General features: G+C 54.4%; 7 protein-coding genes across 7 annotated transcripts; 2 read left to right on the top strand and 5 right to left on the bottom strand.

Moving 5' to 3' along the window:
* Nucleotides 1–967: 967 nt before the first annotated feature.
* C8A04DRAFT_29893 (uncharacterized protein) lies at nt 968–2,050 on the bottom strand (the record flags this gene model as incomplete). The annotated part of the gene is made up of 2 exons (XM_062781170.1): nt 968–1,227; nt 1,897–2,050. 2 exons carry the CDS (start codon nt 2,048–2,050, stop codon nt 968–970), a joined length of 414 nt encoding a protein of 137 aa, XP_062635816.1.
* Nucleotides 2,051–3,036: 986 nt separating this feature from the next.
* Nucleotides 3,037–3,734, bottom strand: C8A04DRAFT_29892 (uncharacterized protein; the record flags this gene model as incomplete). Its single annotated transcript, XM_062781169.1, has 2 exons — nt 3,037–3,299; nt 3,407–3,734. The coding sequence occupies 2 exons, from the start codon at nt 3,732–3,734 to the stop codon at nt 3,037–3,039; spliced, it is 591 nt and encodes a 196-aa protein (XP_062635815.1).
* A 1,341-nt stretch (nt 3,735–5,075) lies between these two features.
* On the bottom strand, nt 5,076–5,756 carry C8A04DRAFT_29891 (uncharacterized protein; the record flags this gene model as incomplete). The annotated part of the gene is made up of 3 exons (XM_062781168.1): nt 5,076–5,332; nt 5,426–5,594; nt 5,748–5,756. 3 exons carry the CDS (start codon nt 5,754–5,756, stop codon nt 5,076–5,078), a joined length of 435 nt encoding a protein of 144 aa, XP_062635814.1.
* A 556-nt stretch (nt 5,757–6,312) lies between these two features.
* On the bottom strand, nt 6,313–6,999 carry C8A04DRAFT_29890 (uncharacterized protein; the record flags this gene model as incomplete). Its single annotated transcript, XM_062781167.1, has 2 exons — nt 6,313–6,572; nt 6,672–6,999. 2 exons carry the CDS (start codon nt 6,997–6,999, stop codon nt 6,313–6,315), a joined length of 588 nt encoding a protein of 195 aa, XP_062635813.1.
* A 1,409-nt stretch (nt 7,000–8,408) lies between these two features.
* Nucleotides 8,409–9,137, bottom strand: C8A04DRAFT_29889 (uncharacterized protein; the record flags this gene model as incomplete). The annotated part of the gene is made up of 2 exons (XM_062781166.1): nt 8,409–8,646; nt 8,788–9,137. The coding sequence occupies 2 exons, from the start codon at nt 9,135–9,137 to the stop codon at nt 8,409–8,411; spliced, it is 588 nt and encodes a 195-aa protein (XP_062635812.1).
* A 498-nt stretch (nt 9,138–9,635) lies between these two features.
* On the top strand, nt 9,636–11,544 carry C8A04DRAFT_29888 (uncharacterized protein; the record flags this gene model as incomplete). The annotated part of the gene is made up of 4 exons (XM_062781165.1): nt 9,636–9,825; nt 9,944–10,078; nt 10,897–11,181; nt 11,291–11,544. 4 exons carry the CDS (start codon nt 9,636–9,638, stop codon nt 11,542–11,544), a joined length of 864 nt encoding a protein of 287 aa, XP_062635811.1.
* Nucleotides 11,545–13,383: 1,839 nt separating this feature from the next.
* On the top strand, nt 13,384–14,863 carry C8A04DRAFT_38244 (uncharacterized protein; the record flags this gene model as incomplete). The annotated part of the gene is made up of 2 exons (XM_062784175.1): nt 13,384–14,467; nt 14,526–14,863. 2 exons carry the CDS (start codon nt 13,384–13,386, stop codon nt 14,861–14,863), a joined length of 1,422 nt encoding a protein of 473 aa, XP_062635810.1.
* Between the last annotated feature and the right edge of the window lie 434 nt (nt 14,864–15,297).

Genomic DNA, 15,297 nt, shown 5'->3' with positions numbered 1-15,297 from the left:
ACAGAGTATACCAAGTACGGAAAATCACGGATGGGGGCGATGCCCATCACAATACAGGAACAGTTGATGGTCCTCGATAAATAGCAAGGCCAACTCGTGAATCTGCCCGTCCACGCTATTCTGTGCGTCCTGCTTCGGGATGGGCGCTGATAACCACAGCCTACCCCCAGTACCCTGACTCGTGGTCATACACTGGTGCTCAATTTCCGAGGCACTTGGTGCCGTATAGAGGATGAACGTGTGACGACTGCCTATACGGGTGAGGGCTACGGTAGACACGGAAGCCACGGCACCGGCGAGGAAGGTGAAGGTGGAGAGTTGCATGGTTGTAGCGTTTAGTCTAGGCGGAGGCTGGCCGCTGAGTTGCGGTTTAGAATTTGGTCCAAAATATAAACTTTTCTCGATGTCCATGAGTCCGTTTCCCATTCTTGTGGGTATTCCTGAATATAAATACCAGGTGCTCCTTGTCTCGGGACCCCAGGCCAGATACCAAGCTACAGGCGGTGTAGGGCTATTTGTTAGGTAGGTACTTTGGTCACCCTAGCGTCGGAAGATTGGAGCTAGAGCGGCACCTTTCTAACCCACTTGGTCGGAACGAACTTTGGGCAGCACCCGGCCTCACTCCCGGTGCGCTCCGGGAGTGGAGCTCACCCTGTACGCACCTTGAACACGCACATCAAGCCTGACCGGGGGGTTTCAGGGGAGATCATAAGAAGATTGTGGGTAACAATTAGGTACCTAGGTAGGCTACTGGAACGGCAGCAACTTGCTCAGCTTCTGAGCGTCAAAATCCTTTGTCCCACCCATAAATCCGCTAACCAACCCGAACCCTCTACCAACTCGCTGTCCACCGACGTACCCATACGTCATGCCCATCCTTGAGCTTTCAACTTCATCAACCACAACGTGAAGTAACGTCCCTTCCACGTCAAACCATCATGGCATCAGATCTCCTTGCCTCCACCTATTACTGGCTGTACGTGCAACCCTCCGGGTCGGTCTCGGGCGTGATCACAGCCCGGAACCCGAGGCAGCCGGCGTGGCCGTCTGGGTTAAGGGTGCCGGTGTACAGATACACCAAGTACGGGCCGTTGTGCGACGTCGGGCAGGCTACAAAGGGAGCCTCGTAGAAGTACAGGACACCCCCGTTAAGGTTCCAGCCCGTAGTCTCCAAAGGCTGGGTGGGAATCCCGTTCTCGTTGTCGAAGTACTGGAGACGACCTTGGCCTGGGCTTTTGTCAGTGAAAAAACGAAGAGAAAAAAAGAGAGCGAGAGAGTGAGAGAGTGAGAGGGCATGGCGGGGGCTAGGGCTGCGGCGGCTACAGAGGCCACCACGCTGGCGAGGAAGGTAAGGGCGGTCAACTGCATGGTTGTGGTTTGTCGTGAGTCTGTGTTGATCTTGTTGATGAGAAGTTCTCCGATTATCCAGGTTGCGGTTGGGGAGGAGCTTTATATAAATCTTCCATCCCAGCGAACAGCCAGAGCCCCCCTTGGCCAGCTCTCGCTTTCAAGTCCCCGGGATCATAGTGACCATCCCCCGAGCCGCAAACTACCTGGCCAGCGTGGCCCCATCCTCCGTTCAGACGACCATACATCGTCACTGCTCAGGCTGGCTGGCATCACGATGCATAATGCGCTGTGCCGATCGAGGAGTCGGCACCTAGACCAGCAAAGGGCCCACCTGTTCGCTACCTGACTAGAGATAAGAGTATAAGCAAACATACCACTTCCCCCGATATCGATAGCAACCTGCTGATCGTACTTATTCTCGCCGCCATACAGGAATATCTCGTTGTCTTGGAGAAATACTATGGCTGCGCCGTCGTCTAGCGGCCACTCACGCTCCTTTTCGCACTGCGTCCGGCTTTTCCCAGCGCGGCGGAACCCACAGCCTACTCTTGCTCGCTTTGATGGGCAACCCTTCGATCTCCGACCCTGGATTCCATGAAGCGAGCTTGTACTTGGTGACCGTATCTTTGGGCGCTAGCGCGACTGTGGATACGGAAGCCGCCATGCTGGCGAGAATGGTGACGGCGATGGTGAGCTGCATGCTTGTGGGTTTTGGCGGAGGGCTTTGGAAGTTAAGTTGGTGGTTGGATTTTGGTTAGGAGGATAATATTTGTGGTGATCTGGTTGATGTGGTTCATATCGAGGTCAATGTCCTTGGATTTGAGGTGCGGAGAGGGGCTCCTTTAAACGACATTTCCGCTCAGCGGGCTCCGGTATCCTGGGAACTGGCGTCACCCTCCCGAGCCGGAACTCAACAAATCGGCGTAAGGTGTGTGAGGGTCACACGCCTGCACTAGTGTACATGGCTGTCTCAACCGAGGAGTTGGCCCACCAGCAAGGCTCACCTCAAAGGCTAAGCCTCGGGGTTAAGAAAAGAAATCGAATCCAACCTCGATCTCCAAACGTGATGAGTGGCAGATCACTAACAACCCCGTTGAAGGTGATGGCACAGACAAAGCTAGACATTCATGGACACCAGTTTCTCAAACGGAACAATGTGGTGTAAGGTGCAACGTACTTCTGCTTCCCGGGGGCCGGAGTTACCTTCCCGAGCTGAGAGCGAGCCGATCGGCAGAGGGCTCCCCCATCCGAGTCAACATGCGAGTCTGTGATGGTCATGTTGCATCGCGGGCCGGGCCGCTGTTCTACCTAAAAGCAGGGAGGTCGGCTCAGTTGCATGCTCCCAATTTTCAACCCACCACCCCGCGATTGAAGACGACCATCGAACCGGGAGGTATAATTAGGTAGGTCGAGAGTTCAACGGCCGCCCTCCATCTTGAAACGCCCAAGTATTCCTGGCACCTCGTTCTGTCAGCGTCCCAGTCCCGGGTACGACCCGAGCCCCAAAAGCTGTGGCTGAGGTCCTGAGGAAAACTGTGATCCGGGGTAAAAGATACCTGACTCTTTGTCACATCGAAGTAACCAGGCGAGACTTCAATTTCTCTCTCGTGTATTAATTATTACTATCCGTACCTCCTGAACTAGCTCCGTCCTGATAATCCAGATTCCTTGGCCCTCGTTCTCGACCTATTCCTCACTGTACTCGCAGGGCACCGAGGCATCGTTCTCGACGACCTCGGGATGAAACGGGATGCAGTTTGCTCTGTCTTCCGGCGTAGACTTGCCCTGGAACACGCCTACAGTGTACGCACCGGACTCCGGGCAGGCCAGAAGCAACGCACCAGAAAAGGCCAGGGCATTCCTCCCCGAGTCGATGTACCAGCCCCTGGTCACCACAGTGTCGCTGGGGTTATCGTGGGTGGTGTCGAAGTACTTCAGGTTATCTCGGTCTAGGGTTCTCGTCAGTAAATTCAGAGTTTCTTTTTCCTTTTTAAGATAATTACTCCAAAAGATAAATAAGAAAGCAGAAGTGAAAACGAAAGACGATCACACGGACCATTTGCCTGCCTATCAACACCAAACTTCTGAACGGCATGATCCCCCCCGCCGTAGAGGAACAGCTCGCTGTCACGCAGGAATAGAGCGGCCGCCCCCTTGATCCACCCCGCCTCTGGGCCCTTTTCGCACTGCGCGTCTTGCTGGTCCTCAGGCAGCGATACCCACAACCTGCTCTTGCTCGCGCTGAGGACCTGGCCGCGGAGCCCCGCTTGGTCGTCCTGTACACGTAGGATGAAGTTGCGGGACGTGGCCCTGGGGGTCAGGGCAACGGCGGAGACGGAAGCCGCGGTACCGGCGAGGAGGGTGAAGATGGTAGTGAGCTGCATGGTTGTGGTTGTGTTGCAGGGAGAGGTTGGGAAGGTGAGTTGGTGTTGAAAACTTGGTTGTTGATGTCAATGATATTCTGATGTGCTTCATGTTGGGGGTGCTTTGTCAATTAATATCCAAGCATTCCCACCGTGTGGCCTCCCAGGTCCGGGGACCACGATCAGCCACCCGAGATGAAAACCCGCTGATCGGCAGAGGGCTGTCCAGTCTATTGCCGGGACGAGATCCGTGACTGTGATGACCATAGCCTCGCCGGCCGTGGGATAATTACACTAAGACAACTGGGACAGCGGCCTTTTGCCCGATCGGCACTCCAGAACCTTATTTCAACTGAGACTTGTCTTGGGTCAATCTGATTACTGGTATGTGACTCTCGGGCTTAAAACGGAAATCGAAGAAAAGATCGAGATGCAAACAAGAGCCCGAGACACGTTATGCTTGGCACGCTGACGATCCGTGGCATTGGAGTTTTCGAGCAACCCAACTTCCTGCGAGTTATGCCAGCAAGTTGGATTGGTAGCCATTAAAAGCATCGAGAAGATCCAGAGATGTGATTGTTACCGTCGCCTAGTGTACTACAATGCAGCCGTGTAGCATACCTCAGGTTCCAAGGTGCCTGCCGCGGTAATTTCCTTAACGGGACCCATATTAGGTAGTGAGACAAGATCGGGTTCCTGACGCTCGCGAATTGGCCGGATGGTGGGGTAGTTTCTATCTAGGCCCGATCAACAGGATGGATCTTCCTCGCGAAACCCTCGGGATTAGTCCCGAGGGGAGCGGGGGGGGATCGTGCATTGGGGCCCTCTATCTATGCCCTCTTGTACTGATTCCAGATGATAGAATTCAGAAATATCAGAAATATCAGGCGTTGTTACGGTGTATGTACCTGGATTGTGACAGGCGGGGACGGTTAGGGTTCAGTCAGCCTGCATGTGTGTGGACTTTACCTGGGTAAGGTAGAGGTAGGTACCTAGGTACCTTAGGTATTTACAGAATGGAGACCCTGCCTCCGTCCGAACAGGAACAGCCCGTCGTCTTAGATAAAGAAGGAGGCCACGCCCTCGCAACGCCCCGTCAGGAAGGTCGCCGGGCACTGAGAGTCTTGGCTGGCCCAGCGCAGCACTACGAATAGCTTGCCCTTGATAGCGGCGATGTACTTTCCAAGTTCCCTCTCGGAATCCAACCCCAGCTATCTCTCCCCAACGCTAACCTCCCTCCAACCCGCCCTCCAGAGTCCATGCAATCAAGCAACCTTCACCCCGTCAATCACATCTCAAAGTAGACCCCCCCCCCCACTCCCGCGTCAGGTTCTCGGCTCTAGGTTCGCCCTCGCCGACCCATTACTCGGTGTACATACAGCGCACCGGGCGGTCCTGTTCGTTAGTGCGGACCTCAAAAGGAATACAGCCTGCATGGCTCTCGTCCTGGCTGCGCGCCAGGTCCAGCCTATACCCGCCCTCATCCGCTGGACAGGCAAAGAATGGGAAGTCGTTAAACGATATAGTCCGCTCTCCCGGGCTCAAAAGCCAGCCCTTGGTTTTGAGCGACGGATCAAGTTTGCCATTAGCGTTGTTGAAATACTTCAGGTTGTCTTGCTCTAAGTGGTTGTTAGTAGATCCGGACTTACTCCTTGCCCCTATATAGGTAAGCACGGAAAGGGGAATATCGAAACAAAGAAGACAGCACATACGCTTTATGTCGACATCGACGGTAAATTGTTGATGGGACTGTCCGTCGCCGTTGTACAGGAACAATTGGTAGCCGCTGATAAACAGTGTAGCCGCGCCATCGGCCGGAGGAGGCCGCGAACTCTCAACGCAGTCCGGGCGCACTGAGTCCGGATTCGCCCCCAACCATAGCTGAGACCTCCCGGGGCTAGCTGAACGCTAACTGTCACCCCATCGTGGACCCCGTCACACCGGCCACTGGCTGTGTGTGTTTCAAGACAGGTCAGTCAGTCACAAAACTAACTGCCGGAAAGTCAAATGAAAGCTCGAGATGCAAACACAAACCCAGGACATTTTTATGTTTACACGCCGAACGTCCGTGGCATGGATGATAGGGCCGTGTGAGTCGTGACCAGCGTCAGAAACTTGCGGTTAGTTTTGCCGGCAGCTCGGATCAGCAGCCATTGACCTTACCTCCGGATCTCTGTGCCAGCTGCCCTGAGGCTGGTTGCCGGAGGTTGGACGGTTCTGTCAACGAAAATCGGTACAATCCAGCCATCGCATACGCGAGCTGTAACACAACTATCCAACCACGCAAGACTCGAGGGGGCGATGGAACGGTGCAGGGCGCGGGGGGCAGAGTACGAACGTAAAAACTTAGCTCACATAGAACCAACAGGGCGAGACTTGAGTACTCCATTATTATTAGTCGTAACTAGCTCCTCCAGGCTACTTACCTAGGTATCCAAGTTCCTTCTCAGACTCGAATACCCGCTCCCTACCTTACTCAACTCTGACCCGCCACCAACTCGCTCTCCACCTAGGTAACCAACTTTCACCCTGTCCAACACATTGTCGAAGCAGATTCCTTCCGGCTTTCCCGTGAACTCCTCACGTCATCGCCCTCACCTCATTCCAGGCTGTACGTGCAGGGTAGCGGATCCTCGTCGATTTTGATCTTGGCTTGAAAGGTCAAACAGCCTTCATCGATCGCGGTGGCGTTGGCATATATGTCCACCCTGAATGTATTCCACTCATTGTCTACCGGGCAGGCCTGGAAGAGAGCGGAGAGAAATGACAGGTATCCATCGTCCTCCGTCCAGCCCTCGGTCCACAAATTTTGATTCGGAACACCACCATCAGTGTTGAAGTACAGGAGGTTATCCTGGCCTAGATATTCGTCAGAACGTCTGGATAAATACGTAGGTATTTTCATCCTAGCACATATACTAGTAAATGGAGAGAAGAGCAGAAGACGAGGAAGCATACCGTTTTCCTTGGGATTCAGAGCGAGCTGTTGCTGGGAGTCCTCCTCGACACCGTAAAGGAACAGCTTGTCGTCTTCACGAAACAACACAGCCGCGTTGCCCTCGGCCGGTTGCCCCTGCCCCCATCTACACCTTGCGTCCTGCTTAGTCCAGGACGGCGATATCCACAACCTGCTCTTGCTTGCGATGAGGGGCCTGCCGTGGATCTCTGCATCCGGTTGATGCACAAAGAGGTTGAACTCGGGGGACGTGTCCTTGGGCACCAGGGCTGCGGCAGACACCGAAGCCACGGTGCCGGCGAGGAGGGTGAAGAGGGTGGTGAGCTGCATGGTGGTGGTCTTTTTTGAGGAGGGAAGTAGGTGTCAAAGAGTACCTAGATCGTGAAGTGTGTTGATGATGTTGAGGTTGCAGTCAATAGGTACCCTAGGCAGGTCTCGACGTGCTGAGAGAGTAGGTAGCATGGTCTTTTATACAAGATTTCCGTCCGACCGGCCGGCTATCACCGCTCCTCGGGAGACCGCACTGACCTCCCGAACCGGAAACTACCCGATCGGCAGCGGGCTCCCCTGTCCGCGACGAGATCCGAGTCTGTGATGGCCGCACCGCATCACAGCTTAATGCATCAAGTGTTGTCTTATCCCACCTGAAGAATTGGAGACACCAACAAGGCTCGGGTCTACCCACGTGGTGTTCTTGGCCCAGAATTGCATCCAGTATGGAGTAGTGTACCTCGCTGGGTATTATCGCTGCTGGCCCTGCAGGCCCTGTCGGCGACCTGTGTGGGCCGGGGCTGCCGGGCCGCCGATCTCGGACGCTGTATTTCTCCGGGCGTTGAGACAACAGAGACACCAGGGCTGGGGCTACCGAAATTGGTAATCGTTTGCCTGATCAGCAATGGAAGTCTCAGTTGTTTCCCAACTGGGAGCTACCCAAGGCCAGCTGAAAACTGACGGTGTGCCGTGTTGTGGTCGCCGACTCGCCGGTCGGCCGCTCGCCGCCGTTGCCGGTCAATGGCCGAGTCTCGGATCGGAGATGGAAACCAAATGCAAACTCGAGATCCAAAGTCGAAAATACTGCCTGGTTGATCGTGACGTCACAGGTAAAACAGAGTGTTCGCGGACAAACCCAAACCCAAATCCTAGCTGGTGATCCCAGCCACAACTTTTGGCGTTTGGGTCGTCACAAGAGACATGCGGTAACACCGTGAGTTGGTATAAGGGTAGTGGACGTCGGTGGCCCGGGTCGGGTATGGTTGTCATCTAAAATGGGTGCAAGACGGCCATTGAACCGCGCTAGGTGAAATGGCGACATTGAGGTGCAAAGAAGCCGTTGAACCAGACAAGTACTTCCGGAGTAGGCCATCCAAAACCCCAACTCTGATCTTTGCGCCTTATTTTTTCTCAGAATTTTGTTGCGACAGACCATAACCCTCCTCCTTGGCATCCTGCCTGTGATGGAAGCCGACGCGCGCATGCGGCTGGATTTAACGGTGGCTTCGATCAACGGGTTATGGCTGGATTGGAAGGTTTCGCTGAAGGAATTGCGCGGTGGAGACGTGATAGATTTGACTGTTTTGATGGACCTGACTAAAGGTACCTACTTGTACACAGCGATCTAATTTTACCTTGCAATTAACTTTCTGCAATCTTGCTCTCCGCCTCTTCAACCCTCGCCTTCGTTGTCAAACCCATGACCACACCTCTAAATAAGCCTCTCCGGCGCTCAACTTCTCCTAGACCTATTCCTCGCTGTACTCGCAGGAGACTGGTTGGCCCACAACCTTGGTCTGGGCATTAAACAGGATGCAGCGTTCGAGTAATTCCTGACCGGAGCTACGGGTGAACATGCTCACTGTATATGAATCGTCGGACCCCGGGCAGGCTATGAAGGGTTCTTCGGAAGGGCTTAGAAAGCCGCTCTCGAGGTCAACAGTCCGTCCCTTAGTCTCAAAACGCTCGTCGGGTCCCCAGTTCACGCTGTTAAAGTACTCCAGGTTATCTTCAGCTAAATGGTCGTTAGTGAAGCTCGATATATCCTTACTTTATATCTACTTATTTATAATAGAGCCGGACGTGAAGAATGAGGATGAAGACGAGTAAGACAAAAGCACAGATCACTTAGCTGCTTTTTCGGTGTCGACGGCAAACTGCTGATGGGAGTTTTCATCACCACCGTACAGGAGTAGCTCGTTGTCCTTGATAAACAGTGTGGTCATCGTATTATTACCCGACGCCGTCCCTTGTCCGTTGTTACACTGTGCGCCTTGCTGGCCCCCCGGCCTAGATACCCACAGCTGAGAGTTGCTCGCCGTAATGTCTTTTTCATGGATCGCTGTGCCTGGACGTAGTGCAACAAGGCTGAACTTGGGACCCGTCCAATCGGCCCCCTCGGCCTTAGGGGCGAGAGCTGCGGCGGGCACGGAAGCCATGACGCTGGTGAGGAGAGCGAGGAGGGTGGTGAGCTGCATGATTGTAGTTTGCAAGCTGAGTTGGTGGATAAAACTTGGTTGGAAATTGGGGTATTGGTATTCTTGGTGTTTGGATGCTCTTAATTAATGCTAAGGTTGACCGTTGATGGGCAGGTCTCGATGTTCTTACTGGGGGTACATTAGGTAGGTAGGTAGGTACATACCTCTTCTCTTACCGCAATTAATATAGGTAGGTACCTATAACCATTAAACCCTCGAAAACATCCAATACACGCTCCAACCAAGGTTTCAACGCCAACTCAACTTTCTAATCCTTTCCCCCCACCCCCCCGAAAGAGCCTTAGCCACCACCATGCAGCTCACCACTCTCTTTACCCTCCTTGTGGGCGCCGCGGCTTCAGTGTCCGCCGCAGCCCTGACCCCAAGGACACGTCCCCAGAGGATGCTTCCCCGGGGGACGCTTCCCCTGATGACGCATCCAGTACATTCTACCTTATTGCACGGGGCTGGCACCAGGGGGTTAGCGGGCAGGTCATCATGGCAAGCCAGTCCAAGCTCTGGTTGGCGCTGCCCAAACGGAAGCAAGACCGACAGTGTGACTTGGACGTCGGGCTGCCGCCGGAAATCGGGGTGGCCACGCTGTTTATGCAAGACGACGAGCTATTCCTGTATGGTGGTAAGGATAACAACTCCCATCAGCAGCTTGCAGTCGACGTTGAGGCAACGGGTAGGGTTTTTCTCTTCTTCTTGTTCTTTTTTTTTTTTTTTCCTTTCTTTTTGTTTCCTTCGACTAGTATCTAAAGAGGGGAAAACAACGATGGATTTATCACTCACAAAACATCTAGGCCCGAACGGCCTCAAGTACTTCGACAACACCAGCAGCACACCCGGTGACAGCTTCCAGACTAAGGGCTGGGTTCGTAACTGGGACACCGTTTCGTTTAGTGGCGCCCCCTTCGTTGCCTGCCCTGCAGGTGACGGTTCGTACACTGTGGATGTCGTCGTCCGCAACTCTGAATACGATCCAGCTTGCGTCGACTTTCCCGCTCAGCCCATCTCCCTCGCCTCCAGGCACATAAACGAGGTTCCCTGCAAATACACCGAGGAAGACGCCGAGGGGGATAGCATGACAGCCTGACGGCCTAACAGGGCAGGGCTTTCTTTACTTTGGAGGTGTGGTTGATGGGGTTTGACAACGGGGTTGAGGGTACCTGGCCGGGTAGATCGAGGTACAAGGCAGGAGTGTTTGCGAGGCTGTGAGGTAGCGTTGTAATATTTGCCCGAATGAGCACTGCGGCACTACCAACACTTAAAAATAAATCTCTTGGGGTCATCGGGTCGGTTCTGTGAAGAAAATTCCCGAATTGCCGCACTCCGCACTCCGCAGGGCGACGGGCTTGGCGTGCCAAACAGAAGATGTTCCGGGGGTTGGGCCTGGGTTGTGGACAATAAGATTAAGACGTAATGTGTTCAGCCACCGATGACCGACGAGCAATGTCTTGGTGTCGATGGCACGTCATATGTCTGTGTTTCATGATGTGGACATTCTTGCCAGGTGGGGAAACCCAGAAACCCGGAACGGGCAGTTCAGCTCCTGCGGGTCGATGGCGAATCGCCGTTCTACACTACGTGTACACCGTGAAAGCCACTACGAGATGAGGCATCAATGGTGTTCAGCCAGCCCCGGGCAGCTCTTAATTGGAACTTGGAATAAGGTTCCACAAGTGTGGAATGTAACAAACAAGTGATTGGAAAGATCGGGCAGCTGACACTTGCTAATATATTAGGCCCTCACCAGGCCGAGTAGAGCCCAAGGACACGCCGGCCGAGCGCACGCCTCCCACGTTCCACCTCTTTGAAGGGGAGTGGTACAAAGCGAGGTCCCTCCTGGTGAGCAAGGGCCGGCTGTGGTTAACACAGCTCGATTTCCATCTAGACCAGCAGTGTACAGGGGATCTCGTACCGGGGGATCTCGTACCGGGGGACGGGGCGGCGATATTGTTTGTCAAAGATTCCCAGCTGTTCCTATATGGCGGCGAGACCGGGTCCAATCAACAATTTGCTGTGGACGTTGAGGCAACGGGTACGTTTCCCCGTCTTCTTCTAGTTTCTCTTTGCTTTCTTTTCCTAGCACGTAAACAGGCAAACCACACGTACATCTAATTACTGATACGATATACACCTATACCCAGGGCGGGGCAATCTAAAGTACTTTAACAACACCGGCGAAGCACCCGGTAAGCCCTGGACCACGAAGGGCTTTGTTCAAGGGCTACAGTGCGGGTCGTTTGCCAACTACAAGTTCTTCGCGTGCCCGGAAACGGACGGCTTCTATTCGGTGGACGTGTTGCTCCCCACCACCATATTGGACAAATCCTGCTTAACCTTTCCTGCCCAGCCCATTCCCGAAGGCACGTCGTTGGGCTGCGAGTACAGCACGCAGTAAATCCAGGAGGACGGCTTGACGGCCCGACGCCTTGGTTCAGAAGGGCTTTACTTGTAGATGTGGTTGGTGACGGGGTTGACAACGAGGGTGATAGATTCGATGGATTTGAAATCAAACGCCGCTTCTCATGGAGGCCGAATGTCTAGTGGTTGTGAGGCTAGGAACAGCGCTCGGGACCAATTGATGATGAATTACAAGCTGTACAAGAGAACACACGTTGCACTAAAATCGCGGGTCGTTCCGTTTTAAATCACATTCCTGCTTCGTACTAACTCTCGGGGCCTACAAGTGTTGGTGTTATTAGTGTAGAACATGCGCCCAAAAATCACGAGACCAACTAGGGAGGTTGGCAAACTCCGGAAACTTTTTTTGAATCACCGTAAAATCAGGTGAAGTCCTCGAGTAAAAGTGTCATATCCCGAATCCGCCTTTCCCCCCAAACCCTCCCAAACCACAATTTTTTCTTTCCAATTAACCGCTCACGACTCCAAAGACAAACCTTTCCCTCTCTCATTGTTAACAACCCCCCCCCCCCCCACCTTCCTAACAACTCCCACCCCAAAATGCTGACCCACCAGGCCATGTAATTACCCCCTCTCCCTTAAACAGTCCCACCGTCGCCAATCACACCGCGAGGGAGTGTGGCCCGCCACCTGGATTCCCCTTCGCGATAGCCCAGGCGGAGGTCCCAGAAGCTGACGGCTAGCTAGCCGCGAGCCGAGATGGCAAGATGGCAAGAAAGCAATGTGCCCTGTGGACCACGAAGTTCTATTCCGAGATTACTGGTCGTCAACATGACTTGAAACCTGTTCTCTTCGGGGACTACTATCTCGGGGTAATGGGGCAGCGAGGCAGCGAGCCGCCCGATATCGTCATTGTCAAGGTTCGGTTGGTTCGGTCAGCGGGTGGATGCTTTCCATGGGAGATGCTCGCTCCGAGGATTTCCTAGCTATTACAGCACATCAAAAGGCCTTGGCCGCCAAGGCACTCGTGGTCGCTATCTCAGAGTCTGTCGCTGTTGTGTGTTTCGGGGTCGAGAAACAACAGAGTCACATCATACGGATCGTAGCCGCTGTCCTGGGAAGCCTTCATTACGTCTAAGGCGAGGCGCTTAGCCGGATATAATTACCGACCTACTATGGACGCGCCCGTCGTCCGCCAGGTCCTTCCTTACACCAATTACACCTTAGGTCTGGGACCGTGGCTCGGTTTCACCTCCCTTCACCTGAACTGGGGACAGTCCTCGCCTGGTTCAGGCCATTAGAATCAGGTATATGCAGTCATACGGCTCTCCAATGGGGTCCGAGAGCCTGGAACTGTGGAAATACGAAATTCTGTTGTATATTACTCTTTAGTTACATGCTCTGTATCATAATTGCGTTCGCTCTACTAGGGGACGTTATCAGCGATGAACGAGCGGATTTTGTCGGATATTAGCCCATTACATTTTTTGTGAACAACGTGATTCTGTTGGAAAAGTAGCACTCAGGAATCAGAGGGAGAACGTGAGAACCGGATGAAATCATGGAGGTAAAACCGAGAAGGCAGGCACGTTATGGAATCTTTCTGAAAATTTTCTCCATTAAATAATCCGCTTTGAATCCACAACCCCATCATTTCCACGCACTGAGGCCACCCAGATCTGCAGTCAATGCAATCGGCCGTGCATTTCCAACAAACGGCCTCAATTACGTGGCAATCCAACATTTCGGTTTGCATCCCCTTCGGCCAATCCATAGATCAAGACCTCGGCGTATGTTTCATAACATTCTTTCATTTCTTTTTTGTTGTTGTTTCTAACACCGGCCAAATTAACAGCACAGTCACGCACGCAGCAAGATGGACCCCCTCACCGACCTCGACGAGGCCACCCTCCAGGTCATCATCAAAGCCCAATTGCAAGACTTGGAGGAAATGGCCCGGGTGAACGCCCCCAAGGGCAAAGGGCGTGCCGGACAACATGACCCCCGCGACGATTTGTCCGTCGCGATCAACGCGTATCGCGACGAGCTGGCCGCCCGGTCGCAATTCCTGGCTGACCAGGCCATGTGCCGGAGCATGGCTTCCGCCGTGGATGCCGATGCCGAGCAGATCCAGGCGCTAGTCTCAGAGGAGCAGCGGAGCACGCGGGATCGGCGCATGGCGTTTCGAATGGGGGGCCAGCCGGTGCCGGAAGATAATCGTCACGACCACACGTCGGCTGCTGCTGGGGCAGTGGATGACGAGGTCGTCGAGAGGTTGAGACACCTCAATATCTCTGGTTCTCCGTCGCAGTCGCCGGTGTCGTTCGGTTTCCTCCAGTCACACCAAACTGGGGCCGACGACGACGTCATGAACAGCCCCGAGTCCTCATCATGGGCAGCACAAAGACGGCCGGCCCACCGGACGACCACGGCCGCGCCGAAACCAATCAAAAAGATGCCTGCTACGCGGGAGTGCATCGCATGCACCGACCGGCACCCGATCAACAACCTCACCAGAAGTCCCGACTGCGGTCACGAATACTGCCGCGACTGCATCCAATCCCTATTCACCTCGGCCCTTACCGACGAGAGTCTCTTCCCTCCCCGCTGCTGTGGCCAGCCCATCCCTCTCGACAGCTGTCGCACCCACTTGACAGCCACCCTCGCGGGCCAGTTCCAGGCCAAGAAGCGCGAACTCGACACCCCCAACCGGACCTACTGCCACCGGCCGACGTGCTCGACGTGGGTACCACCCGAGCTGATCTGGAACCAGGTCGGGAATTGTCTCCAATGCGGCCGTCGGACGTGTGTTTTGTGCAAGGGGGCGGAACATGTTAGCCGGGATTGTCCTGATGACCCGGCGACGCAGCAGGTGCTGCAGTTGGCGCAGGAGCAGGGCTGGCAGCGGTGTCGCGCGTGTCAGAAGTTTGTGGAGTTGAATACCGGGTGCAATCATATCAGTGAGTTTTCTTTTTCCTAGCTACTTTATTTTACCTTCACCTGACATAAACCCCTCAGCTTGCCGCTGCGGCGCCCAATTCTGCTACGTCTGCGGCTTGCCCTGGAAGACCTGCGGCTGCGCGCAGTGGGAAGAGCGCATGTTGTTCAACCGGGCCAACGTGGTCGTAGACCGCAACGCGGGCGGACAGCGGCTGGGCGCGCGCCAACGAGCCGAGATGGTAGAGCAGGCGCGGGCTTTGCTCGTGGAGAACCACGAGTGCGACCACACGTCGTGGCGGTCGCGCGGTGGGACGCACCGGTGCGAGGAGTGCAACCACACGCTGCCGAACTATATCTATGAGTGTCGACAGTGTCAGTTGTTGGCTTGTCGGCGGTGTCGGTTTAACCGGTTGTAGAGGGTGGTTCTGGACGTCAATGTCAAATGGCTCGATGGGACGGGCGCGTGGTTGACGTTGGGTTGCGGGTTTTGTATGTTGTTTAAGACAGACGAAGAAATCAAGAGATGAGAGAACATTAAATTACCGAGAGAAACTCGGCTCTTTTTTACCGGTCTCGAAACATCACAGCATTGAATCAAGCCTTCGCAAACACCAACAGCCAACGTGCCGTATCACGGTATCACCCCTGCCGGGACCACAAAAAATAGCGCAAGCCCGGGATTTCCTCTGTCAACTTCAGCTCCGGCCCCGGGCCCCGGCTGCCGGTCATCGTTTTCCCCACCCGGGGTCTCCGTTCGGGCATCCCAAAGATGAAAACACCATGGGATAGGTGGGAAGCTGCAGGGTCGATCTCAGCTCATTTGGTCCTTGCAGTAACGAGAGCGCGGAGG

Source organism: Dichotomopilus funicola (genome assembly GCF_033296635.1).
Source record: "Dichotomopilus funicola strain CBS 141.50 unplaced genomic scaffold C8A04scaffold_44, whole genome shotgun sequence".
Taxonomy (NCBI): domain Eukaryota; kingdom Fungi; phylum Ascomycota; class Sordariomycetes; order Sordariales; family Chaetomiaceae; genus Dichotomopilus; species Dichotomopilus funicola.
Note: the sequence above shows the minus strand (reverse complement) of the source record. Positions and strands in the feature narration are given on the sequence as shown.